At 35.4% G+C, this 25,943-nt stretch overlaps 3 protein-coding genes across 5 annotated transcripts in view; 2 read left to right on the top strand and 1 right to left on the bottom strand.

Moving 5' to 3' along the window:
* The first annotated feature begins 61 nt into the window (after window positions 1-61).
* Window positions 62-9,836, top strand: LOC113515787 (glutathione S-transferase 1-like). 2 transcript variants are annotated; one of them, XM_031910031.2, is made up of 6 exons: window positions 62-197; window positions 986-1,111; window positions 7,464-7,623; window positions 8,449-8,646; window positions 8,733-8,849; window positions 9,617-9,836. In XM_031910031.2, the coding sequence occupies exons 2-6, from the start codon at window positions 1,098-1,100 to the stop codon at window positions 9,803-9,805; spliced, it is 678 nt and encodes a 225-aa protein (XP_031765891.1). In that variant the 5' UTR covers window positions 62-197; window positions 986-1,097; the 3' UTR covers window positions 9,806-9,836. The 2 variants fall into 2 exon arrangements, with proteins under 2 accessions (XP_031765891.1, XP_026755875.2); XM_026900074.3 differs by lacking the exons at window positions 62-197; window positions 986-1,111 and adding an exon at window positions 5,928-6,132.
* Window positions 273-4,219, bottom strand: LOC113515752 (glutathione S-transferase 1-like). Its single transcript, XM_031910030.2, has 7 exons — window positions 4,082-4,219; window positions 2,995-3,133; window positions 2,823-2,881; window positions 1,373-1,514; window positions 725-918; window positions 557-654; window positions 273-478 (listed from the first exon to the last, which is right to left on the bottom strand). Exons 1-7 carry the CDS (start codon window positions 4,123-4,125, stop codon window positions 381-383), a joined length of 774 nt encoding a protein of 257 aa, XP_031765890.2. The 5' UTR covers window positions 4,126-4,219; the 3' UTR covers window positions 273-380.
* A 1,054-nt stretch (window positions 9,837-10,890) lies between the features above and the next one.
* LOC113523553 (epidermal growth factor receptor substrate 15-like 1) overlaps window positions 10,891-25,943 on the top strand; it is a 41,634-nt gene continuing 26,581 nt past the window's right edge. The window contains exons 1-8 of one of the 2 annotated variants that reach the window (XM_052899747.1): window positions 10,891-10,964; window positions 11,390-11,434; window positions 13,103-13,237; window positions 20,053-20,151; window positions 21,423-21,614; window positions 22,458-22,568; window positions 23,305-23,553; window positions 23,974-24,185. In XM_052899747.1, coding sequence (XP_052755707.1) covers window positions 10,938-10,964; window positions 11,390-11,434; window positions 13,103-13,237; window positions 20,053-20,151; window positions 21,423-21,614; window positions 22,458-22,568; window positions 23,305-23,553; window positions 23,974-24,185 — 1,070 coding nt within the window. In that variant the 5' untranslated portion in view covers window positions 10,891-10,937. Of the gene's footprint in view, window positions 10,965-11,389; window positions 11,435-13,102; window positions 13,238-19,247; window positions 19,405-20,052; window positions 20,152-21,422; window positions 21,615-22,457; window positions 22,569-23,304; window positions 23,554-23,973; window positions 24,186-25,943 lie in introns of those variants that run through there. The other variant, XM_052899748.1, reaches the window with a different exon arrangement.

Below are 25,943 nucleotides of genomic sequence, written 5' to 3'. Positions count from 1 at the left end.
TGAATAAGAGGGTAGTTTTTTTATGATATAAGGTACCTAAAATATATTATATTAAGTCTATGGTACCTACAGAAATATTATACAAAGGATTTTTTGTTTGTTTAGAATAAATAAATTCGAAAGCTATTAAACCAATTTAAAAAATTCCTTCACTTTTCGAAAACTACATTAAAGGGAGAAGTTATATACTATCATGGGTAAGATTCTTGTTACTATGATAACACATGCTGTATTTTATTAAAAAGCCGTATAAAACCGGGGCTGGTTATTAGTAGAGAATAAAATAATGGCATTTATCTGCTTATTATATATTATCCATATAAAAAATATATCATTTTATCAAAAATTATAATGATGGTATATTTTTTTTTTGTTTTTATTTACTTATTTTCCGTCTCACTGGTTACTGCACCTAATCGTCTTCCGATCGAAGTTCGAGGACATTTGAACTCTTTTTCATCGCAAACACAGCCAGAATCTAGTGTCGAGAAACATATCGTTGATAAATAAATTATTTTATTTTATTAACTACTTTTTTCTAATAGTGATAACTCGCCTATTCTTCTCGAAAATTCTCCGAGACCCTTTTTATTGGCTGTGATGTAGAATAATTCTTCAGACATGCGATATAACCACGAAGACAATCGAGGATATCTGGAATCATATACGTTAAACTCAAAAGCAAACACGATAAGTAAAAAAATCACATTAGTAGAGATCATACTTTGATTTATCTATCGGAACTAGAATATGTAAGGTGCTGACTGTGGCAGCGATAGATATATCCGCGAGTGTTGGCCAGCTGCCTCTGAGCCAGGTTCGTCCAACTAGCATGCATTCCAAATCACAGTAGGCACTTTGTATACCAGAAACTTGCTGTGGCATCACAAAATTGCAATTCTCGTGCATTATTGGATACTGAAATAAATATACACATAATTTAGTACTGAAAATGAGTCATTTTATAGTAATCTTTTTTTCATAGATGCTGAGCCAACCTTTAAACGTTGTTTTAAAGAAACCCATATTACAGGATTTTAGAAGAGCTTTTTTTGGCTTATCTATAACGTTGGAGTGCATTGGAAAAATCTTTTGAAATGGCACAGTTTACGTAAGCAGTTCGTTTATTTGTATTTTAGTTGTGGGAATGAATTTCTTATAGATGATGAATGGTGTGATAATAGAATGTAGTGGTAGACATGTTTTTATGGATGTAAATGAAGTGATTCGTCTATGGTGGGACACCAGAGAAGAATAAAGCATGTCGATAAAGCCAATCACACAGTTATATAACTTCATTTATATATGTATTTAAAAGATGAATGTTTTACTGCTTATAAATAATGTATATTATGTAAAATGTAATACGGACCGCTGCAGAACGATATAGCGGACACAAGACGCCGCTATTAAAATGTAACAGTTGATCGACTATAGCTCGTCCTCCGGGGTCTACAGGCAACAATTGTCCACAGTTATTGTAACGAGATGCCAGATATGTATTGATAGCATGGCTTGAAGAAACAATAATGAAATATTAGTTTATATTTTTATTCAGTAAAATTTTACGACGAATATTTTTTTATGCAACCTAAAATGGCAAACGAGCTGACGGCCCACCTGATGGAAAGTGGTAACCGTCGACTATGAGCACCACAGACATAACTGTTTCGCCAATGATACCTCCTATGCAAATGCTATTTATGAGGACTCAGGTGTTATTCCTCTATAACCTGTGAATTCACTACCATATCCCTACCTTTCAAGCCAAAACACAGCCATGCAAATACAACTGCTTCACGGTAGAAACACAAGTAGGACAGAGGTACCCAAGCAAACGACTTTTGTACAAAGTCTCCCTCTGGTGAATACATTTAACATAAGACATCGCTAGAAGTTAAATCACTTACAAATCATATTCAATCTTCAGGAATAGCAACGCATAAAGGCGATCATGGATGTCACAACGTATTTGAAGACAGCCACGATGCTGTTTATGATTACAGATGACGGTTACCATTTTCCATCAGATTTTAATTTTCTAAAATAAATTTAAGCATTTTAAAATATAGCTTTACAATAATTTAATGACACCTAGTACAGGATATTACTATCAAAGTACCTACATATATATTTATTTTTTACTCAAGTTTATATGAACAAAGTTATGGAGAATGCTAATAATTTCATGTCAATTCTTTTGGGAAAATCTAGCTACGCTATAGGAAAGACTACTAATTATAGTATTGTACAGTCAAAAGCTTGCTGTCCGCCAAACGTGGCAACTACTGACAAAACTTCCGCTATAGGGGAGGTCTGTATGCAACAGTAGACAGTAAAAGGCTGATACGGTGATGATTGTGACATGAGTTCATCATCATATTGGCCTTTAACTGTCCACTGCTGAACATAAGCCTCCCCCTTAGGGGATTTTGCTAGTAGTTGCCACGCTTGGTACGCGGATTGGCAACCGCAGTCAGACTTAAAAGATATTTTAAGAGGCACGCTGCTTCCCATCCTTCGCCCGAGACTTGAGTTTTTTTTTAATAGGTGATAATGGAATGGTAGCTCCGCCTGCGCTATCGGTATACACTGGCGGGACACCAGTGAAGGACGATAGATGACGTTGAAAGCAGGTCCGTTAGCCCATCGTGATGGATTTCACTAGAATTAACCACGATCGTTTCCGGGGGGAACCGCGTGGAGGTCGACCTGATAGGGTGTATTTGCTAGTAATAGGGAAATTAGATCCCATTACTAACAATTCCTTTCCCCCCGCCCGTGACATGAGTTGTTAAACATTAATACGCATGGGTATGTACCTGTCGCATAACACCAGTTCTCTGTCTTTAAATATTGGTAGCGTTTGGATGGGGTTCATCTGTAAAATTAATAGTATAGAGAAATAAATATTTTTACTTAAATATATAATTCTAAAATAAAATAAAAGAAGGTTTAAACATGTGTTCAGATGCTACTGAATTAGTTACTTACAACCGCCATTTCTGGCGTTCTATGCTCCCCTTTGTCCATGTTTATGTCAATTTCAGTGATGCTTAGGTTCATAGCATCCAGAGCCATCATCACCGCTCGGCACGCGGGGCATCGGTCTGCTTTCCATAACGTGCAATGTCTAAAATTACATTCTTCTTTGTGTTACTTCAATATATACAAAATATCAATATTTCTACTATACCTATACCTCGGGGAATGACTCGTGAACGCTATTACTGAGTTTTTTTTTTTTACAACACAGGGGGCAAACGAGCATGCGGCTCACCTGATGGTAAGTGACTACCGCCGCCCATGATCACCCACAACACCAGCGGCATTGCAGGTGTGCTGCCGGCCTTTTAAAAAGGAATACACTCTTTTCTTGAAGGTTATGTTGTCGTATCGGTTCGGAAATACTGCTGCTGGAAGTTGATTCCAAAGAATGGTTGTGCGTGGAAGAAAGTGCCTTGAAAAACGCACGGTGGAAGACCGCCACTCGTTTCGGCTTGGTGTTCCAATTACGACTAACTCTGCATTCTTATATGTCATATCTCATGAGAAATAGCCAAGTATCGGAAGAGTTTTTATAGTTTTTTTTTTATTATAGCACGACATGTGACTGCATCACCTTGAGTGAACACAGAGTCGACATGGTCCATGAATACGAAAGACCGAAAAGAGAACGTTCCACTTTCAAAGATTTTTTTATGGTTGAAGATGGAATGGTAACCCTGGGTGTTAAGGGTTATAGGTGAGGATGAGGGCAGGTCAGTTGGCCCATAGTGAACAATTGAACAAAAATTAACCACTATGGTTTCCAGGGGGAACTGCGTGGAGTTCGACCTAATAGAGTATATTGCTAGCAATGGGGTTGTTAAATTTCAATACTAACAACTCCTTTTCCCCTACTCTCAAAGATTGGCCGCTCTATGCCGGCTTACTAAGTGCTTTTTCATATTGTTTACTCAGAAGTAATAAGTTTCGGTCGTGAATTTAAATAGAGATTCCTTATAAAATAAAAAATCATTAGAAATGGGTAAAAATGCTAGGCTACTAGTTGCAGTTACAATGAGTAAAAATGTCTAACTTTAATGTACTGGTGATCACTGTTTTACTTCCCCCTGCTCCCATATCTGACAGTGTTGCTACATTTCACTTAAAATTTAGTTTTTTTTATAAACTTTTTGTGTTTAATGTACACTTGACGATAACCTAAAACTTTGACATTTTGTTAATTTTTTTTTATTTTGATAAATAGAAAAAGTATGAGTTCGTAGTAGCTAGATTGTTCTTACAGCCAGTATAAATTTACGACTTTAGATATTGACTGATCACTTTCATGATTTATAATAATTTTTTAAGCAAAATAAATTTAGGATTTTTCATGAATAATATTATTTTATAAAAATATAAAATAGTCGGACTTATCTACAAATAAATATTTGTGAAAAATTAAAAATTGGTTCATTCTGGGCGAAGATATCGTATAACTTCTGTCCCATTCGTGTTTCTACTGTGAAGCAGTTATGTTTGCATGGCTATGTTTCGGTTTGAAGGGTGGGATATGGCAGTGAATTTACTGGGTACAGAGGAATAACATCTGAGTCCTCAGGAATGGCAATGCATTGGGGTATCATGGTCGAAACAGTATACTCTGTTATGTCCATGGTACTGCTCATGTCTATAGACGACGGTTACCACTTTCCATCAGGTGGGCCATCAGATTGTTTGCCATTCTAAGTTGTATAAAAAAAAAATGTTAAACATAAAAAAAATAACATTTGAAAATATATATGTAACGGGAAATTAATGAACTCCTGTGTTTTTGTCATATCAAATTATTCTTTAAAACTAATAGCGATTCTGATTGCAAACTTCTTTAACAAGATACTGATTGTGTGCGACACTTGAGCATCGAAAATGGCTTTATTGTTTAATTCCGATATATGTTCAGTTTTGTCATTTGGCTGAATAAAGGACACCATTAAAGATTTACATATAAATGTATGTATGTATGTATATACATATATATGTATATATATATATATATATATATATATATATATATAAAGATTCATTATCAATATCAGCTAATCATTTAGTTTTTTTCATGAGGTTTTCCCAAGAGACTACAGCATGGGGTTCTTCAAAAGGGGGGTAAAGAGTAAGGTAATTTCTTCAGGGTTGCCAATGCGCGGTTAATACCCCTGGTATTATAGGTGTTCATAGGCTATGGTAATTGTTTACTATCAGGTGGACCGTATGCTTGCTTGCCACCTCAGTGGTATAAAACAATATAGACATCGCATAAAAAATGAACATAATTTAAAAAAATAACATTTGAATAATTTTTTTCATAATTCTATTTCTTCTCGAAATCGGTTAATTGTAAATTAAAATTAAATTGAGTACATAAAATCAGAAAGCTAGTTACGTTTGACATTAATAACTATTTTTATCTCAGTGAAAAAAATGGGTCGGTGGGAGATAGGTTGCTGTAATAAAGATTTATTTCTGATCTACGCTTGACGCCCATCGTGAAATTAGATCACATCATTCTATACGTCATCGAAGATCGGTGATTCACGTCGAATTTCTCTATCTATCACAAATTATATAAGTTTCCGCATTTCTGCCGTAATTCAGTAACAGAATATGTAACGTATTTTGGCTGCAAAACTTTTTCGAACCGACCGCTCGGACAGAATTAGACATTCACAGAAATCACATCAAAAGGCGTGAGCTTATAGACGTTTGTCTCAAACAAAAGTAGATTCTGAATGAATGAATAATGCAACAAAGAAACGAATCAGACGTGTTCAACCAAGTTGGGACTTTATTAATGCGATTCATGGTTTATTTCACGCTAAATACATCATATTACCTTAAGCTGAGCAGAGTCTAACGTCACTTCTAAAAGTACCTACGATCGAACGTATAACGAGTCAGTTTGTTTCATGGGCATGGTATGAATGTTGTTGATGTTTTAAACTTTAACCGGAAGGACGTATTGCATTCGCGAATCTGTTATTTTTTTTTTAATTATAATTAGCTAATAGGTATAATGTTTGTTCGTAATATATCAAATCGTAGTACAATATTTCAATTAGTGCGCTGTAGTAGTAATCAACCTGCAAGGTAAGTTTTGTATTTGTTTTCTAAAATATTATAAAATTCGTCTCGTTTTACTCTATGACATTTATACAACTGGGTTTTGTAAGTCGAAAAAATTTAAAAAGTTATAAAGTCTAGATGCTTTTTATATATACAGTGAATATATTTGATTGGAAAAGAAATATTATATATATATATTTTAAACAAAATAGTTTATTAGTTTTACTTTTAGCACATACTGTACCTGTTTTTTTTTTTATTACAGAACCGGTCAGTTGTATAAAATTATGTCAAGACCTTAATTTTATTTTTGCTTGTAATAATTTTTTTTTTATACATTTGACAAGTTCGTTTTTAATACACATAGGCAGGCGTTTAGTTTTTAACATACACTAGCAAGTTCTTTTTATTTTTACGTTAACTTGCGTGCACATGCTGACATCTACCTTCATACAATGAGGTCATGAATCTGTGTCCTATACCAAACAATAATGACCTTGGCCGCATAGTACAGAGAAGTCAAGTTGTAATCATCAATCTACTATACCGATTAAAATGCAATGTAGACAAGTTGTTAAATACATAGAAATAAAAAAGGAATGCTTCAGTCATGTCTTAATTTTTAATTTAAAATAGGCGTTATATGTCATAGCATAGAAATAATAATAGTTATTAAAGAGCGGAAACTACAATGCACAAATCTGATATGTTTTTCATTGATTTTAATATCTTCAAACTAGGTTTTTTTTTTTATAGTTGTATGTGCATTTGTTTAGGTATTACGTCCTCAAGCTAGGGTTTTGATTGTGCATATTTTTGCAACGCGAAATAATTACTCTGTTATGTCTCTGTTCATGGAATTGCTCATGTCTATAGGCGACGGTTACCACTTTCCATCATGTGTGCCGTCAGCTTCTTTGCCATTATTTGGTATTAAAAAAAGAGTGGAAAAATGGTAGCAATAAGGTCATTCACTAGTCTCCGTTTGATTGCTAGCAATTTGGTTAGTACTTGGTAGATAAATTTTTAGGCGATTCGCCAGGAGGAGGGGGGGGGGGAAGGGATTGTTAGTAATGAGGTCTAACAGCTCAATTACTAGTAATAGTTAGAGTATAACAGGTCGACCTTCACATGGTTTCTCCTGGCAACCATAGTGGTTAAATCTTGAATTAATCACGATGAGCTGACTCAATGGTGCCTCATCATAGCGCAGGCGGGCTACCATTCCAATTTTATGCAATTTCAAACCGAAACACAGCCATGCAAACACAACTGCTTTACGGTAGAAACACGAATGGGACAGAGGTGGCCAAACAAACGATTTTTGTACAAAGTCTCACTCTGGTAATTTTCAGAAAACCTTCCGTGTTTGAAAATAAACCAATTTTATATGGAGATGAAGTATCACCTCCTGTGCGGTTTGTCCTGATGACGGCGTCCGTGCTAGGTATAGATTTGAAGTTCCACCACATTGATCTGTTCTGTTCTGAAAACAAATCAGATTTTTTCACGAAGGTTTGTAGAATTGCTTATATATATATATTTTTTTAATTAATCCAGGAATCGATAGATTTTTGAGTTTAAAAAAATTTGCTTAAACTCTTCTCGTATGGTGAAGTAAATACTAAAATTGTTTCGTATCCTAATACTTTTAGTTCTGGATTAAAAATTAAGGATTGGTTTGTTCGAATTATTAATTGAATATATTCAGAAAAAAACAGACAATTTTGTATGTAATACGTAAGGTTTTTTGAGTCATACTTACTATACTCAAATATCTGAAACTTTATTAAAAAATATTTATAATGAATTTATCAGAAAACATTTATTGTCGGCAATGAAATAAATATCTAGGTAAAAATTCATAATCTTTTTTACCCTTAGATTATATAGATAGAGTATCTCCATAGAAATGCTTCGAGAAAAACGGTTCAACTTTTTCATACAATTTTGTGCGATAAATAGTTATGAGTGATTCCTTTATAATTTTTATATTTATTTTGTCTTATAATTTCTGCACACTTTTAATGTGTAAACATTAATTTTATTTATTAAATATAAATACGTCAAGATAAATTTTATACGCAATTATAAAGAATACTGATAAAAAAACGATTCAGCTAATTTGACAACTAGCTTACAAAAAGTTGACCCGTTTTTGTGGCTCGATGCTCTATCTTTATAATCTAAGCTTTTACCATATTGCAGCATAAAGGTTCTTATAGATAACTTAGTACAGATTTTTAGTATTGTTGTAGCTTGATATGGAATAGGACAATAGTGGCTTAACTCACCAAATCATTGCCTAAATAGATTAAAAATATGTAATTTTGCTTTCAGATAAACCCTCTACAAAAAGTTCCAGCTTTAGTTGCAGGAGACGATGTTATATGTGACAGTCATGCCATTGCATTATATCTTTGTGGAAAAAGAAAAAATCAAAAACTATATCCTAGGGACCCTTCGATTAAGGCACAAATTGATCAGATGCTGTTTTTCAATTCTGCCGAATTATTTCCCATAGATAGTGCAATATACGTAAGATGTTTTCTGCTTCAATATGTGCTTAATTTATTTTTTTTTTTTTTGGAATACTAGAATTTTTAAGTTAACTTTTTTTTCAGTCAGAATATTTTACTGGAAAATGGCCTGCTGATGAGCAAAAAGTAAAGAATTGGTATCGTTTACTAGATCATTTAGATGGCCGATTAAAAACACGTACTTGGTTAGCTGGGGAAAAAGTAAGTATAATTATTTTGTCTGACAATGTAATAAACATGTAAAAATTCTTTTTTTTAAAGTATTTTTTTTATTTAATTACTAGCTACCCGCTTTGAATTCGAACAGTATTTTTTTTATTAAATTACAGCCTACGTTAATCGATAATAATGTAGCTTTCTATAGAAAAATAATATTTAATTTTGAGATTAACAAATAAAAAATTTCCATACATACATACATACAAACTAATATTGTTAAAGTTTTATGGGCCCTGGTTGCCTTGATTAAAGAATTTATTTATTATTATTATATTATGCTATCAGTTTAGAGAAAACTTGTACATTGACGATTTTCGTATTATAATTGATATAGAAAAATCTCTTTACAAATGTAATTTTAAGTACCTTAGATGTTTTATTTAAAGGATGGTAATTGTAACGGTTACTCCGTCTGCGCTAACGGTATACACTGGCTAGGTACCAGTGAGGGATGATAGGTGAGAATGAAAAGCAGGTCAGTTAGCCAATCGTGATGAATACACCTGGAATTCAACACAATGATTTTCAGGGGGAATCACGTGGAAGTTGACCTGTTAGGATATATTGCTAGCAATGGGACTGGTAGCCCGCATTACTAACAATCTCTTTCCCCCAGTACTTTAATTGTTTGTTATCTGGAATTTTTAAATTTTTTGGCATCATGAGCGCCATACTTTTTTGCGTAAAAAAGTTTTGTGTTCCATTCTTAATTCAATAATTATTTATCACGTTTTTTTTTTATTTTTCAGTTATATCTTTGTGACATTTGTTGTGCAGCGACAGTGTCTACTCTTCAGCTTTTAATACCATTACTAAATCGTCACAAAAATGTAGAAATTTGGTTAAATAGAGTGCAAGCGCTACCTTGTTTTGAAATAAACAAAAGTGGATTGAAGCGTTTAAATGTCTTTGTTGAAAAAATTAAATCAATAGTGTAACTGCATATATATAATATAATAATAAAATACAGTCCGTATTTTTTTTTTATTATACCTGATATTAAGACGTAATTTGGATTCTTGAAGCCTGTTATTCTCATCTTAATTTTTTTTTTTAATACCACTAAGCTGGCAGACAATTATGCAGCCCATCTGATGGTAAATGGTCACCTGTAGCTTATGCACGCCTGTGACACTAGGGGTTGTCGACCCCGAAGAAAACTTAATACACTCAAGGAAAACCTCGGCAGGGAGCTCATTGCACAGCCTGAAAGTTTGCAAGAGAAAAGTTCTTTAAAAATAAATCATAATATATGTCATCTCATATAAGATATTATGATTATGATATCTCATCAAGAAGATAGTTTAATATTATAGTAAATTTACTTAATATTAAAATTATAAGTAAATTACTACAAACATTTGCATAAGAATTACATTGGTGTAAAGAGAGAACTCAGTGCTCAATATTATACAACTAATACGTTAAAAATAACAAGCAGTCATTGCTTCTTACTTATTTCAAAAAGTTAGATGTTACCATTTTTATTATTTATATATGTGTTTGTCAGATGATGTCTTTGTCAATTCGGGACAGAATTTAATGTATTTTTTTTTAAAGAAAAGGTTTTTACATCCATGTAGTCCTCATGCAAATGTTTGCAGCGGTTTAATTCATTTTTTTTTATATTAAAATGTATCTATATATAAATTGTATTTTATATTTTCCTATAATTGTAAGAAATATTTGGCCCGTGTTTAACATAGCCAGTTGAGGTATTTTATGCTAAATGGTGATAAGCGTGTTAAATCGTTCCTGTAGAAACTGTCGCTATAGCTGAATATGCCCTTTTTATACAATAATAACCATTTCTAAATATTTTTATTATTACAATTACTGATTTGTTTGTTAGGTCACTACGATATTGTAGAGTGATATATAGGTATTATCATTGGGGATGTTTTATTTAATAATAAATGTATTTATAATTGTTGATTTTAAATTAACATAATCGAGTATTTGATTCTACAACTATAGACGAAAATTGCAACTTTTATTCGAGCTTGACCGTATGTCAAAAAGTCTATAATCTCTGACTGCTATTGATTGGTCGACGAGGAGATGTGAAAAATGGCTGCCTTGCCCTCTCCTACTCAGGTAGAACTAATTGAAATTAAATACGTAGTATAGTGCCGATTACTTTGTGGATTATCATTAAACGAAGTTAAATAATTAAGTTATAGTTGGTGATCTTCAGTTAACGTATATGTGTCTAATTCATTGAAATATTTAACGCCAAAGTGTTGTACTGTAGATACGCTATTCTAAATACTAACGATTTTTAATATCTTTAGTGCAATAAATGATAATAGTATGCCCCCAAATATTATGCAGTGATAATGTGTGTTAAAATTAATCTATATTTTTCGTAATTTATTAATTTTATTGAAGGTTTTTGCGCGAACACCGAATGTCAGGGACAGTGTTAAAATGTCACACCCTTTTATTAATTCAAAATAAGTTTGTAATAATATATTTTATATGAAATTATAGTCCTTAAAATGTGGCTTGAACCGTTGCAGGTGGCAGGGACCCACTGTGCTATATACGAAGCTTATTATCATCAAGTGAGTACCAATTTCTTTGGTTTGTAATTAGTTCTAATTTTCTTTTCATATTTGTAAATGGTTAATGCAGGCTATTTTCTTTATAGAAAATTATAAGTTATCGGTTTTTTTATGTGACTAAGTATTATGGAAGTGAGTGCTCTTGAATATCTCATACTTATTTAATCCCAATAAGATTTCCAATAGGACCTAGGTTTCTGTTTTAATGGATAAATAATTGTATGTTTTTTTATAAATATTAATATTTTTTTTTTCTATTTATGAAATATTTTACTTCTATCTTAATTGATAGTTGTTTTTTGTTCTAAATATGAAACTGAACCATAATAGTAACTAAATATTATGTAAATTCCTTAATAAGTAAACATATAGGTATATATCGTTTAGAAGTTTGTCCTAATAATTTTTTTGGGTCACTTTTTAATGTTATAAAAGTGTAATTTGGGATATTAATAACTCTGTATATACATAAACTGACTGGCCGAATGGTCCTGATATAGAATAGGCCACCTATTCCTTTCCTATGTATGTTGTAAGAGGTGACTTAGGGAGGGCGAAGGATGGGCAGCAGTGTCCTTCCTAAAACATCTAAAGCCTAACTGCGGTTGCCAATCTGTCTGCAAAGCATGGAAACTACTGGATAAACCCCCCAAGGGGAAGACTTAGCAGTGGGCCGTTAAAGACTGAAATGATGATGATGTACATTAAATTTAATCGCCAAATTTGGCTGCATCATTTTTAATTTTTTATCAGGTAGGAAGTTTTCTTGTTTTGCATTTCTTGTACCTATATGAAATATCTCCAATAAAGTCTAAATTACAAATTTATTTCTAGTAGAAATATAGCCTGTTTATATATTATAGTTTGTTACCATATTTTATAGTAACTTAAGTCAAATCAAAAGATTTCATAAAGACCTATTTTTTTGAGTTAATGTTCAGCAGTTTTTCCAAAAAAATTGTTCCATATGTAATCTACATTATATTTTATGTTAATTCAGTTCAGTAAAATATTAATATAATAAATCACTAGTATATGCATGTATATAGAAATATAAAACCATCTGATTAGGTTAATTTTCCAGTTCTTTATACTATAACACATTGCTTAAGGTGATAATGGAATCTTTGAACTTCATAGCTTTGATGGTGATACATGATCCACCATATTAATGCAAAATAAATACCCAAATATGATCTAATACTATATTTGCTTTGTAATCAGTATCTATTGATTATTCTCTATGACTCAGCTGAAATTACATTCCAAAATGGCAGTAGAATCATAAAAAATTACTATTGAAAAATGCTTGTAATTAAGTTTACTTGCATAATGAAATATTCTTCTTATTTTTTTTTTTTAAATTGTAGACACTAAGATAATTTGTTTTTTCACATTAGACATACTTCATTTGATTTTTTTTAACCATACCATCCAGTAACCATATTGATGTGAGGAGATATTAGCAAGAATTTTGACTGTACATCATTATCAGCCCTTATCTGTCTACTGCTGGACATAGGCCATCCCCACAGAGTGGCGTAAGGAATGCTTATTTGATTGTACATGTTTAACTATAATTGTCTGCTTATGTGTGAGTTTCTAGTGTTCAAAGATTTGAAGGCCACATCAATCAATGATTGTACTACTTACACTAATTGTTTGCAGGTTGACCCCAATGGCACTGGGGCCATACAGGCTCCCGAGGCTGCGAGGTTTCTCAAAAAGTCCCAACTTAGCGATGTTGTACTCAGCAAGATCTGGGATCTGTCCGATCCCACGGGGAAGGGCTACTTGGACAGAGTGAGTATAATTTTTTATTAATTATTTTGGAGTTATAAAAATATTGATCTAATAGGAAGTGGTAACTGTTGTTTATAGACATGAACAGTGCTATGGACATATGGCATAACAGAGTATGCTGTATTGCCCATGATACTCTTTGTGCATTACCGTTCCTGAGGATTAAGTTGTTCGCCTCTGTACCTTGTAAATTCACTGCCATATCCCACCTTTCAAACTGAAATACAGCTATGCAAACATAACTGCTTTACGGTAGAAACATGAATGGGACAGAGATACCCAAGCAGATGACTTTTGTACAATCTCCCTGTAGTGATTGATTTGATGATTCATATTATTTTCTAGGCTCTTTAGTTAATTTTTATGAAAAAAGAAAAACTCACCATATTGACATAATTCGCAATTTCGTCTTTTCTTAGCAGTATTACACTATGATACCATTAATTAATATAATTAGAGACTCGCGGTCTGACCCGACTTCGCACGAGTTGATAAAATTTTCGAAAATTATATGTAGCCTATATTACTCCTTGTTAATGTAGTCTTTCTATAGGTGAAAGGATTTTTAAAGTCAGTCGAGTATTTTTTGAGATTGTATTTACAAACAAACGATCAAATCTTACCATTTTATAATATTAGTATAGACCGCCAGCTGACTCCGCCGGCGTATCCTGTTAGCGCAGGCGGGGTTACCATACCATTTTCACCCATCAAAAAAAAAAGGGGACATTTTGTCAGCAGTTGCCACGATTGGTAGGCGGGTTGGCTATATATAAAACATTATATATTAAAATACCATTAATAAATTCTACGTGTATTAATATTATAAATGCAAAAGTTTGTAAGGACGGACGGACGGATAGATGTTTCATGCAAAAAGTACTAAACTGAATTGAATGAAATTTGTTACAAGGATGTGTTAAATCCTAACATAGTATATTGGATACTACGTGTACTGATTCAAGCGGACGATGTCGCAGGATACAGCTAGGCAAAATTAATTCGAGTGATGGAGTAGTAGGCTTTTTTTATACAACTTAGAATGGCAAACAAGCTGACGGCCCACCTGATGAAAAGTGGTAACCGTCGCCTATAGACATGAATAGTACCGTGGACATAACAGAGTATACTGTTTCGCCCATGATACCCCCCATGCGTTGCCATCCCTGAGGACTCAGATGTTATTCCTCTGTACCCAGAAAATTCACGCCATATCCTACCCTTCAAAGGCGCTCTCTATTACGTTATTAGACGTACTAGAATGCCTAGCAAAATGTGGGTATTTTAATTTTGTTTTATTTTTCGTTTCGTTTTTCAACGGCAGAAATTTACAAATGTCTGACTATCTCATTAGTGATTACAGTAGTCATCAGACGTTAACTGTCCACTGTTACATAACATATTATTTAATATAGGACTCCACCATAAGGGCGGGGGGAGGTGTTGCTAGTAGTTGCCACACTCCGCCCAACCTGCATGGTTGGCAGTTAGGCTTTTTTTTTTGATGGATGAAAATGGTATGGTAACCCCGCCTGCGCTAACGGGATACGCTAGCGGAGCACCAGTGAAGGGTGATAGATGAGAATGAAAACAGGCCAGTTAGTCAGAGGGAGACTCTGCAAAAGTCGATTGCTTGGGTACCTCTGTCCCATTCGTGTTTCAATCGTGAAGCAGTTGTGTTTGCATGGCTGTGTTTCGGTTTGAAGGGTGGGATATGGCGTGAATTTACAAGGTACAGAGGAATAACACCTGGGTCCTCAGGAATGGCAACGCATGGGGGGTATCATGGGCGAAACAGTATACTCTGTTATGTCCATAGTACTGCTTATGTCTATAGGCGACGGTTACCACTTTCCATCAGGTGGGCCCTTAGCTTGTTTGCCATTCTAAGTTGTATAAAAAATATATATATTTATTTTAGATATATTTATATATTATATACAGATTATGATGCAAATGTTTTTTATTATTACAATTGCTATATAGCGCAGTGATAGATGATTGATGATTCTGTGGTGATTATAAAAACATGACTTCTCAATTATTATAATCAAATGAATTCTATGATTTATAATGTCTGCCACTGGTACGGAATTATATATAATAGTTCTAGTCTATGACCAATAACAATAGCCGTGCAATTACATCGGGAATTCAGCACGATGGTTCCCAGAGGCGGCCACGTGGAGGTCGACCTGACAGGGTATATTGCTGGCAATGGGACTGGTAGTCCACATTACTAACAATCCCTTCCCCTCTCATTCTGCTATCATTAGTGTGCGTGTGACTTTTTTTTTTAAATGGGTGATAATGATATGGTAACCCCGCTTGCGCTATCGGTATACAAGGCGGGGCACCAGTGATAGGTGCCTGATAAGGATGAAAGCAGGTCAGTTAGCCCATTCTGACGAATTCAACTAGAATTAAACACGATGATGTTCAGGCGGAACTACGTGGAGGTCGACCTAATAGGGTATATTGTTAACAATAGGGCTGTCAATCTCCATTGCTAACAAATTGAAACCATCGTGAACAATTATTATTGAATTCGTCACGATGGGCTAACTGACCTGCTTCATCCTCACCTATCATCCTTCACTGGTGCCCCGCCGGTGTATACCGATAGCGCGGGCGGGGTTACCTTCCATTATCACCCATTAAAAAAAAGAAAAAAAAATATATTTATGTAAAAAGTAAACCATCAGCTGATTATATTAATACACTAGACAATAAGTACCTACAATAGTTAAGGCTGAAATAAGATACGTCCGTCTCGAGATGATTCAACTTGAGTACATTTAATAAGTCCTTACACTGGACTAGCTGTGTCTTGCGGTTTCACCCGAGTGGTTAATAAGTACATAAAGTGTCCTATCCTATGTGCTAATTTAGGATATAACCTATCTCTGTACAAAATTTCATTTAAATCTGTTCAGTACAATCTTTTTACGTGAAAGAGAAACAAACATCCGCCCAGCCATCCATCATTACAAACTTTTGCATTTATAATATCAATAGGACATTATTTCTTTTATTTCTCTCGAAGTTTCTCGAAGTCTCGAAGAAATTTTATATTATAAATTAATCAAGCATATAAAAAAAATCATTACTTCCGTAAAAGACTTACAGTTTTATATTAGTTATTACTTATTAATTTTTGTATTCCTTCAATTCAAACCGCCTACTTATTTCTCAGTTCGCCCAATAGTTGACTGGTAGAGAACACCGTCCGGTGTTTAGTCCGCCATATGTACATAGAATTCTACTGTGCATTAAAGTTTAAAATAATATAAATGTACGTACCTAAATTGTTTTGGAATATAAAACACTCAGATCTATATACACATACGTACGAATACGTTTATATTGTCTGGGGATCGAACATGGTAACCTTCGGATACTGCGATGTTAAGTTACCGAGGTCATGCAGTGTCCCTCTTAAAACATTAGCAAAGCTTAACTGTTGTTGCCAATCCGTCTGCCAAGCGTGGCAACTACTGGCAAAATCCCCAAGGGCGAGGCTTATGTTCGCCAGTGGACAGTTAACCCTTCTTTGCATGATTTTTTTTATTTTTGAATTAAATCAAGGTGATATAATTCATGTTCAAAATTAAAGGAAAAATGGTTAAAGAAATAAATTTGACAGCTATGTTTTTTTTTCTGCAATGAACATTAAAAAGGTATCCAGACACGATCAACTTAATGTGAACTTGTTCTTTTATATAATTTTTGGGCATTCAATGTAACGATGGAGTTTTCCACCATTATATATAATAATGATGAATGTGACGCGAGTTAGTACTAGGAACATTTAATAAAATATATTTATTATACGAATAATTGGACATGGGCCAATTTTCGTAACTATTGTCTGGCTATATAAGACATGTACACAAAACACAGACCATTCACCCGATTTGCAATTACATTTAGCATCAATATGCATATGCGGTATGCATTCGTGTCATAGCCAAATGGACATTTACCACAGGGAGACTTTGTACAAAAGTCGTTTGCTTGGGTACCTTTGTCCCCATTCGTGTTTCTACCGTGAAGCAGTTGTGTTTCAGTTTGAATGGTGGGATATGGCAGTGAATTTACAGCGTTCAGAAGAATAACTCCCGAGTCCTCAGGAATGGCAACGCATGGGGGGTATCATGGGCGAAACAGTATACTCTGTTATGTCCATGGTACTGCTCATGTCTATAGGCAACGGTTACCACTTTCCATCAGGTGGGCCCTTAGCTTGTTTGCCATTCTAAGTTGTATAAAATAAATATGCATATTACAGTTATCGTTGTTTTTATATATTATACTGATTAATCATCATACCAGCCTTTAATTGTCCACTGCTGGACATAAGCCTCCCCCTTGTTGGGTTTTGTCAGTAGTTGCCACGCTTGGCACGCGGGTTGGCAACCGCAGTTAGGCTTTGGTAATATATTAATAGGAACACTGCTGATCATGCCTTGATTATTAAATTCCCTTAGTCACCTCTTACGGAAAAATAAAAGTCGTAAATTTTGTGCAATATAATCTTCAAGAAACGAGCATATTTCCTTTTAAAAGGCCGGCAGTAAATCTGCAATGCCTTTGATGTTGCGGGTGATCATGGGCGGCGGTAGTTACTCACCATCAGGTGAGCCGCATGCTCGTTTGGCCCCTGTGTTATAAAAAAAAGTATTTATTAAATAATACAATTAATAAATAATTATCTATATATATATATATATATATATATATATATATATATATATATATATATATATATATTCTTTATTGCACTTGAACAATACATATAGCGGTTAGTTTAACAACTTGTTAGCAAGGGAGGGCTTGTAGTGTAGTTTTTTTTATTTTTATACAACTTAGAATGACAAACAAGCTGACGACCTATTTGATGGAAAGTGGTAACCGTCGCCTATAAACATGAGCAGTAGCATGGACATAACAGAGTATACTGTTTCGCCCATGATACCCTCTATGCGTTGCCATTCCTGAGGACTCAGGTGTTATTCCTCTGTATCCCGTACATTCACTGCCATATCCCACCTTTCAAACCGAAACACAGCCATGCAAACACATATTAGAGTATATAGTATAAATAATGTATATGAATAGAAAGTAAATTATTTAGTGTCAAATAGTACAAAACGAGATGCGTATTGACTTAGCGGACTCGCTGCGGATGTTACTGTTTAATTACCAACGCTATGATAGTACGTTATCTGCCCGTCATAATGTGACGCCCATGCGCGCTAGTGATGCGCCCACGCACGCACGATATACACAGGACTTTTTTTTATTGGTGAAAATGGTATGGTAATCCCGCCTGCGCTAACGGGATACGCTGGCGGAGCACCAGTGAAGGGTGATCGATGAGAATGAAAACAGGCCAGTTGGCACATCATGATGAATTCATCTGGAATTAACCATGATAGTTTCCAGGGAGAACCGCGAGGAGGTCGACCTGGTTGGGTATATTGCTAGCAATGGGATTCTCAGTCTCCATTACTAACAATCCCTTTCCCCCCTAACCACAGGATTCGGTCGATTTCTGAACTCGAAAATTTGTCTAAATTATAATAGCAAATAAGTTGACCTACCTTGTTGGGGTAGTTGAGAGGGGGGGGGAGGGAATTTTTAGTAATGAGATTTAACTACCCCATTGCTAGCAACACATCCTATCAGGTTGACCTCCACGCGGTCCCCCCTGGAAACCATAGTGGTTAATTCTTGTTCATTTGGTCACTGTGGGCCAAATGACCTGCCTTCATCCTCACCTGTCAACCATCACTGGTACCCCGCCAACGTTTACCGATACCGCGTGGAGGTCGGCCTGATAGGGTTTGTTGCTAGCAATCGGTCTATTAGACCCCATTACTAACGATCCCTTCCCCCCACCTAATAATATTAGTAGGGCTCTCGTTTGTTCTTTATTTGCTGGCGACAAAAGTATATCGATAAAATTGTCGATATCAATGTAATTTGTCGACTGTGACATCACTAATATTTCTATTGAATACAAAATCGTAGGAATCATTGCGGCGAGTGTTTAATTGTTTACAAAATTCCCGTTGATGGTGTTATAATAGTTTTCAATACGTAACTGTACGTTATTTATTTGTGATGAATGATAGTTAGTGATAGTGAAGTGTTATAAAAAGGTAATAATTCTTCTATGATATAATTTATTTATTTATTTATTTAAAGGAACACCAACAGCATATTGCATTATAACATATAGGTATAACAAACATTAAATACAATACAATATTAATGCACACGCCTATTATAGGTGTTCACAGCATTCACTTTAACATAGTTGTACAGTGCGAGAAAATGAAGTAACAATTATAATGAATTAAATAACAAAATAGACTGCAAATATTTTAAGTTGCGTTATTAGTTATAGAAATATACATGTAACTTGAGTTGTGAGCAATATCAGTAAATTCAAGAAGGCATGAAAAATGAAAAGACAGATACATTATTTCATACTAAACTAAAAAAAATATTTAATAGCAAATTGTTGTTTTTATTCCGTTGACGACTTTTTAGCCAGTTGAAATGCAAAAATGCGTCATGCCACGGTTCAAGTCACATATGACTTGTAAATAATTTTTTTTTCTTTTTTTTTATATACAACGAGGAGATCGACCTGGTTGGTTATATTGCTAGCAATAGGATTCTCAGTCTTCATTACTAACAATCCCTTTCCCCCCCTTTCAGTCCTATTAGGTATGTATTGGCAAGTGCCAACAAGTACCAGTATGTAATAGTTGTAATATGGCGGTGGTTTGCGCGTGTTGCAGCCGGGCCTGTTCGTGGCGCTGAAACTGGTCGCGCTGGCGCAGGCCGGCAAGGACATCAACATGAGCAACATACACTCGGAGACGCCGCCGCCCAAAGTGGTGAGAACCCTTCTTCTTTTTCATTAATGGCAATTTGTTGCTATATATATATATATATATATTTGTAATGGGTGAAAATAGAATGGTAACCTCGTCCGAGCTATCGGTATACACCGACGAGGCACCAGTGGAAGATGATAGGTGAGAATGAATGCAGGTCAGTTGGCTTACCATGATGAATTCGACAAGAATTAAACATGACGGTTTCCAGGGGGAACCGCGTGGAGGTCAACCTGAGAGGGCTGATATTGCTAGTAATGGGGCTATTAGACCCCATTATTAACAATCCCTTTCCCCCCGGTCGCTATATTTACAACCAACGACCATTTCTGCCATCGTCATGTATAAGAGGGTAACTGGAGATAACAATTATATCTAAAGCTGGCTGGAAGAAGATGCATGAATTAGTTGCATCGAGAAAACCCTTTATACACAATGACAAGTGTGAAAATAGAATTATTTATTAAATTATGTATCTCTCTCTCTCAATTAAAATGTCATTGAAACTTTGAGTTAGGCGAGAGTATAATTTTCGCGGTGGTCGAGCCATAAATGTCCCCGTTCTTGAACATCGATTTTTCAATAAACGTTTTATGGCATCGACTTTGGTATCGAGTGTTCGGACGAAATTAAGAGCTCTTTTTACGCTATACGTATACAGTCGGTCCTTAACCTTTCCAATCTTGTGACCTCTATTATAATGTACATAAAATAAACACTATCTTTAAAATGTTTAAAAAAAAATTTTGAATTGAAATATTTGCTTGGTTTCAAAAGAAAATCTATTGCAATACATTACGTTACATTTTGGCTGGTAACATATTACGTCGATCCCAAATGATAATTAGGATAAAGGTAGGACAATGATGTTGATTTACATTACATTACATTTTGGCTGGTCCCTTAGACATAACTTCTATTTGGAGCTGGGTTCTAGAAATTGGACATTGGAAAGTTTTTTATCTTAAAAAAAATACAAATAAATTAATTATGAAACTGATATAAAAACTTCATAATTGGCACTGTATAGAAAGTATAGTAAACTTCCTTAGAACGTCTAACAAACAAATATGAATAGAGTCATTCCTGTTTTCTTTTTTTTTTTTAAAAAAAAGAAGATTGAATTCGTCAATTCTGAAGTAATTATATGTTTTGTTTCTATCGTTAGGATTTACTCCCGTTTTGGTACCATATTCCTTTTTTTTTTTTATATAAATTAAGGTGCCATTTTGATGTGAAGCTAAATGGTAATTTGTCAACGTGATGTCCAGGGCGAGATACCAAAGGTGCCTCCCGGCGGGATGCCGCCGGCACGGCCCGCGGCGCCGTCGCCGTCGCCGGCGCAGGCGCGGGACAAGGAGCCGCCGGTGGTGGACTGGAGCATCAAGCCGGCCGAGCGCGACAAGTACAACCAGCTGTTCGACTCGCTGCAGCCCAGCAACGGCCTCATAGCCGGCAACAAGGTCTTTATATCATTTAACTAGTAATTAATTAAATCAATAATAATTTAATTAATTAAAACTTGTCTGGAAGATAATGCTTTTGCCATAAGACCGTATTTTGTACGTATTTTGTTTTATATATATATATATATATATATATATATATATATATATATATATATATATATATATATATATATAATATTTTTTAAGTGATGCAATTAAAAATTATATTAAATAAGAATTAGCATTGAGGAGGTTCTGCTTAGGGTTAAGGAAAAAAGACAAATTATTAGAACTATTGAGGACAGAAGGGGAAAAATGTTGGGACACTTGATACGACACGACGAACTTATGAACATTATAATAGAAGGTAAGATAGAAGAAAGGAGGGGGAGAGGGAGACCGAGACATAGTTACATCAGGCAGATCAAGGTAGGAGTTGGTGTCGTGTCGTATCAAGAGGTGAAGGGGCTCGCTGGAAATCGTAGTGAGTGGCGAGAGCTCCACCGACAAGAGCGCAGCTCTTAAATACGATAGATAGCAATTAAAAAATAAATCTATTACTAATTATTCAGTTAATGAATTAAAACAGTAAATAATTAAATTAACATTCATTTATTATAATTAATAATATATGAATAAATTACTAATTAATTAAATAATGAATATAATAAATTTTTTAAATTATTAATTATTTAATAATGACCTTATAGACGATAAAAATAACAGGGCCATTTGCGTGTTGCGGACAATGAAGAAACCTTTTAATGACTTCAAAAGAAATTTGTATATTAGGTGGTATTTTAACTGCTGTTTCCATTTAACAATGCCGCCTTTGACAACTTTTTTCTAACATTTTAGGTAAAAGGAATGTTGGTGGAGTCCACTCTACCGATAGACATACTGGGCAGAATCTGGGACCTGGCCGACCAGGACAAAGATGGCATGCTCGATAGGCACGAGTTCATGGTGGTGAGTTTACGATTTGAGAGTAACATAATAGATAGATAGATAAACACTTTGAGTTATTTAATGATACATGTAGAATTAACAAATGAATTCATACAATCAAATTTTTTTTTTTCAATATAAAACAAACGATAAAATAAAACTTTTTTTATTCATTTTTAGAATGACAAACAAGCTGACAGTACCATGGACATAACAGAATATATTATTTCAGCCATGATACTCCCCATGCCATTTTACCAGAGGGAGATATTGTATAAAAGTCGTTTGCTTGGCTACTTCTGTCTCGTTCGTGTTTGCATGGCTTTTTTTTATACAACTTAGAATGGCAAACAAGCTGACGGCCCACCTGATGGAAAGTGGCAACCGTCGCCTATAGACATGAGCAGTACCATGGACATAACAGAGTATACTGTTTCGCCCATGATGCCCCCCATGCTTTGCCATTCCTGAGGACTCAGGTGTTACTCCTTTGTAGCCTGTAAATTCACTGCCATATCCCTTCAAACCGAAACTTGATTTATTTTTTGTAGAGTACGTGTGCGCATCGTATTTATTCGTGCTTAGATGTACAATTATGTACTTTTAGACAAGGTTTGTAAGCAAAGAATGTTACTTGGGCCAGACATATACTATTATGTCAAAAATTTAACAATGTGTTAGCTGTAAATGCTTTAAAAGTCATCACGCCCTATCAAATAGTTGATGGTAGTGGTGTAACGGTGGTGGCCCCCCGCAGGCGATGCACCTGGTGTACAAGGCGCTGGAGACGCGGCTGGTGCCGGCCACGCTGCCGGCCGAGCTGCGCAGCCGGCCGGCGCGGCCGCCGTCGCGTCCGCCGTCCCGCCCGCCCTCGCGGCCGCCCTCGCCGCAGCCGCGCCCGCCGCCCCGCCCACACGCGCCCGTCTCGCAACCGCAACCGCAACCGCAACCGCAACCGCCGCCCTCCAACGCCACGCTGCTCGAGGGTCTGCTCGATCTTTCTAGTGTAAGTTGCCATATTTTTTACTATATACTTAATTCAATTCATGTACTGTTTAACTGTTTTTTTTTTATGCAACTTAGAACAGCAATCAAGCTGACGGCCCACCTGATGGAAAGTGGTAACCGTCGCCAAAGGTGCAGAATTTATAAAACAAAATAGATATAGAAGTTATAAAGGAATCACTCATAACTAATTATCACGCAAAACTGTATGAAAAAGTTGACCTGCTTTTCTAATGAATCTAAGAATAAGGGTTTTGATCTTGAATCCTCCTATAGATGTTCGAATTTTGAAATGCTCCTTTAGAGGTAAACCAGTTGACTATTCAGAAGTTATATTGATAAATAACAACGATAGTACCTAAATTTCGATATGTTTCAAGATTGTGGAACTAAAACATTCAAATTATATTTGAATCGGCAGCCGCCTACCCAGACGGCGCCGGTGTCGTCGTCGCTGGCGGGCGGCGGTGCTGGCGGCGGTGTGACGTGGGTGGTGACAGCGGCCGAGCTGGCGCAGGCGGACGCGCAGTTCGCGGCGGCCGACGCCGACCGTGACGGCTTCGTGTCGGGCGCCGAGATCAAGGACACCTTCCTGCAGACTGGCCTGCCGCAACACACGCTCGCGCACATATGGTACGACGCACACATCTATCACACCCACCCTCAGTTCACTTCCCCGCGGTCTCTCCTCGAAACTACCGTGTTTATCGCGATGGATCAGTTGACCTACTTTTTCGTTCTTATCTGTCATAACCAGTGAGAGATTGGTTCCCCATCAGCGTATAGCGTTAGCATAGGTGGGGTTACTATTACCACAGATAATATAATACTATACTAGTACAGATACATCATCTTGAACAAACAAGTGAAAAGCTCTAAGCCGGCTTATTCTCCGGCTTAATTTTTAGTTGCTCACATGTGCGCTAGATACCGCTGTTTTCCTAGCCGCTCGACAGCTTCGGCTAATAATTTACCGATGACTGTTAGTTGCGTAAGTGAACAATAGAAACGATCGAGAACGAACTCAAATTCGATGGGGTTGTATCATTTAATTACGGAGTTCCTATGGCCACCTTGCAATTCCATCATCAGACCTTGGTTATCATTTAATATCAAAGTACTCGTCAAGACGAGTTAAACGAGCCCATATCCGATGGGGTTGCGTCGTTTAATTATGGAATTCCTATGGCTACCTTCCAGTACCATCATCAGACCATGGTTACCATCTAGTATTAAATTACTCGTCAAGGCGAATTAAATGAGCCCACACTCGATGGGGTTGCGTCGTTTAATTACGTAGTTCCTATTGCCACCTTGCAGCTCCATCATCAGACTCTGATTAGTATTTAGTATCAAAATACTCATCAAGACGAGTTAAACGAGCCCAAACTTGATGGGGTAGCGTCGTTCAATTACGGAGTTCCTATGGCCACCTTGCAGCTCTATCATCAGACCCTGGTCACCATCTAGTATCAAAGTACTCGTGAAGACGAATTAAACGAGCCCAAACTCGACGGGGTTGCGTCGTTTAATTACGGAGTTCCTATGGCCACCTTCCAGGACCATCATCAAACCCTGATTACTATCTAGTATCAAAAAACTTATTAATCACAATATAATAACATGTGAACACAATGTAGGTAGATCTCCAGCCGCAGGGTTGCTATTAAAACAATAAATTTTTACTCAAATATTAAATATTTTTTTCTTCAAATCTCTACATCTGTCAATTTCTCTACATTTTGCCAAGTAACCACTAAGAGAACGACAACAAAATACTATACTAATTATATGCTGTCTGATTGATAGATACCACAAATGTAAAAAAAAAAATAAGCAAACTTCACTAAAGCTTTTGACTTCTTTTCAAACATTTTACCAAGAATGTTTTTACAGTTTCGCGAACAATTAATTTTTATCCATAATGCGATAAAAATACTCAATCTGGCAATGCTGTATCTAGAATTTCGGGTGAACGGTAAAACAGATTTAGTAGTGCATTAAATAGAAACAGCGCCATCTGTGAAATGATGTGCACAAACTTGTAGCACGACGTCGTTAACTAAACAATGCTAATTAGATCGAAGCACAATAGTTTCCTGGTAAAAAAAACAATATTTGAATTTTAATATAACTAATGAGATTTAGTTTAAGAATCTATTTTATTAATTTTTACGTTTTTAGGAGATTTTTAAAATAAAAGTATACATATTTTATAAATGATTTTGTTTGTTTTCTAAGATTTACGGAAGCATTATTAGTAAATCGCAACTAGTATCGCCATCTATTAAAAATTTTTTCGCTCCGCCAATTTTTTCTTCGTCATCGGGGACACGATGCTATTACATTACCATTCATAAAAAAAAAACAAACAAAAACCATAAAAGTTCC

Source organism: Galleria mellonella, unplaced genomic scaffold (genome assembly GCF_026898425.1).
Source record: "Galleria mellonella isolate WM207_F2 unplaced genomic scaffold, CSIRO_AGI_GalMel_v1 utg63, whole genome shotgun sequence".
NCBI classification, from domain to species: Eukaryota; Metazoa; Arthropoda; class Insecta; order Lepidoptera; family Pyralidae; genus Galleria; species Galleria mellonella.
Note: the sequence above shows the minus strand (reverse complement) of the source record. Positions and strands in the feature narration are given on the sequence as shown.

Coding starts and splice junctions, on each gene's coding strand:
- LOC113515752 (XM_031910030.2), bottom strand. CDS start 4,125: ATGGGAGCAGGGGGAAGTAAAACAGTGATCACCAGTACATTAAA. Junction 1,515..2,822: donor GAACTGGTGTTATGCGACAG/GTACATACCCAT, acceptor TGTTTCTTCAAG/CCATGCTATCAATACATATC. Junction 919..1,372: donor CGCTATATCGTTCTGCAGCG/GTCCGTATTACA, acceptor TATTTATTTCAG/TATCCAATAATGCACGAGAA.
- LOC113515787 (XM_026900074.3), top strand. CDS start 6,059: ATGTTTGTTCGTAATATATCAAATCGTAGTACAATATTTCAATTAGTG. Junction 6,133..7,463: donor AGTAGTAATCAACCTGCAAG/GTAAGTTTTGTA, acceptor GGTAATTTTCAG/AAAACCTTCCGTGTTTGAAA. Junction 7,624..8,448: donor AATCAGATTTTTTCACGAAG/GTTTGTAGAATT, acceptor TTTTGCTTTCAG/ATAAACCCTCTACAAAAAGT.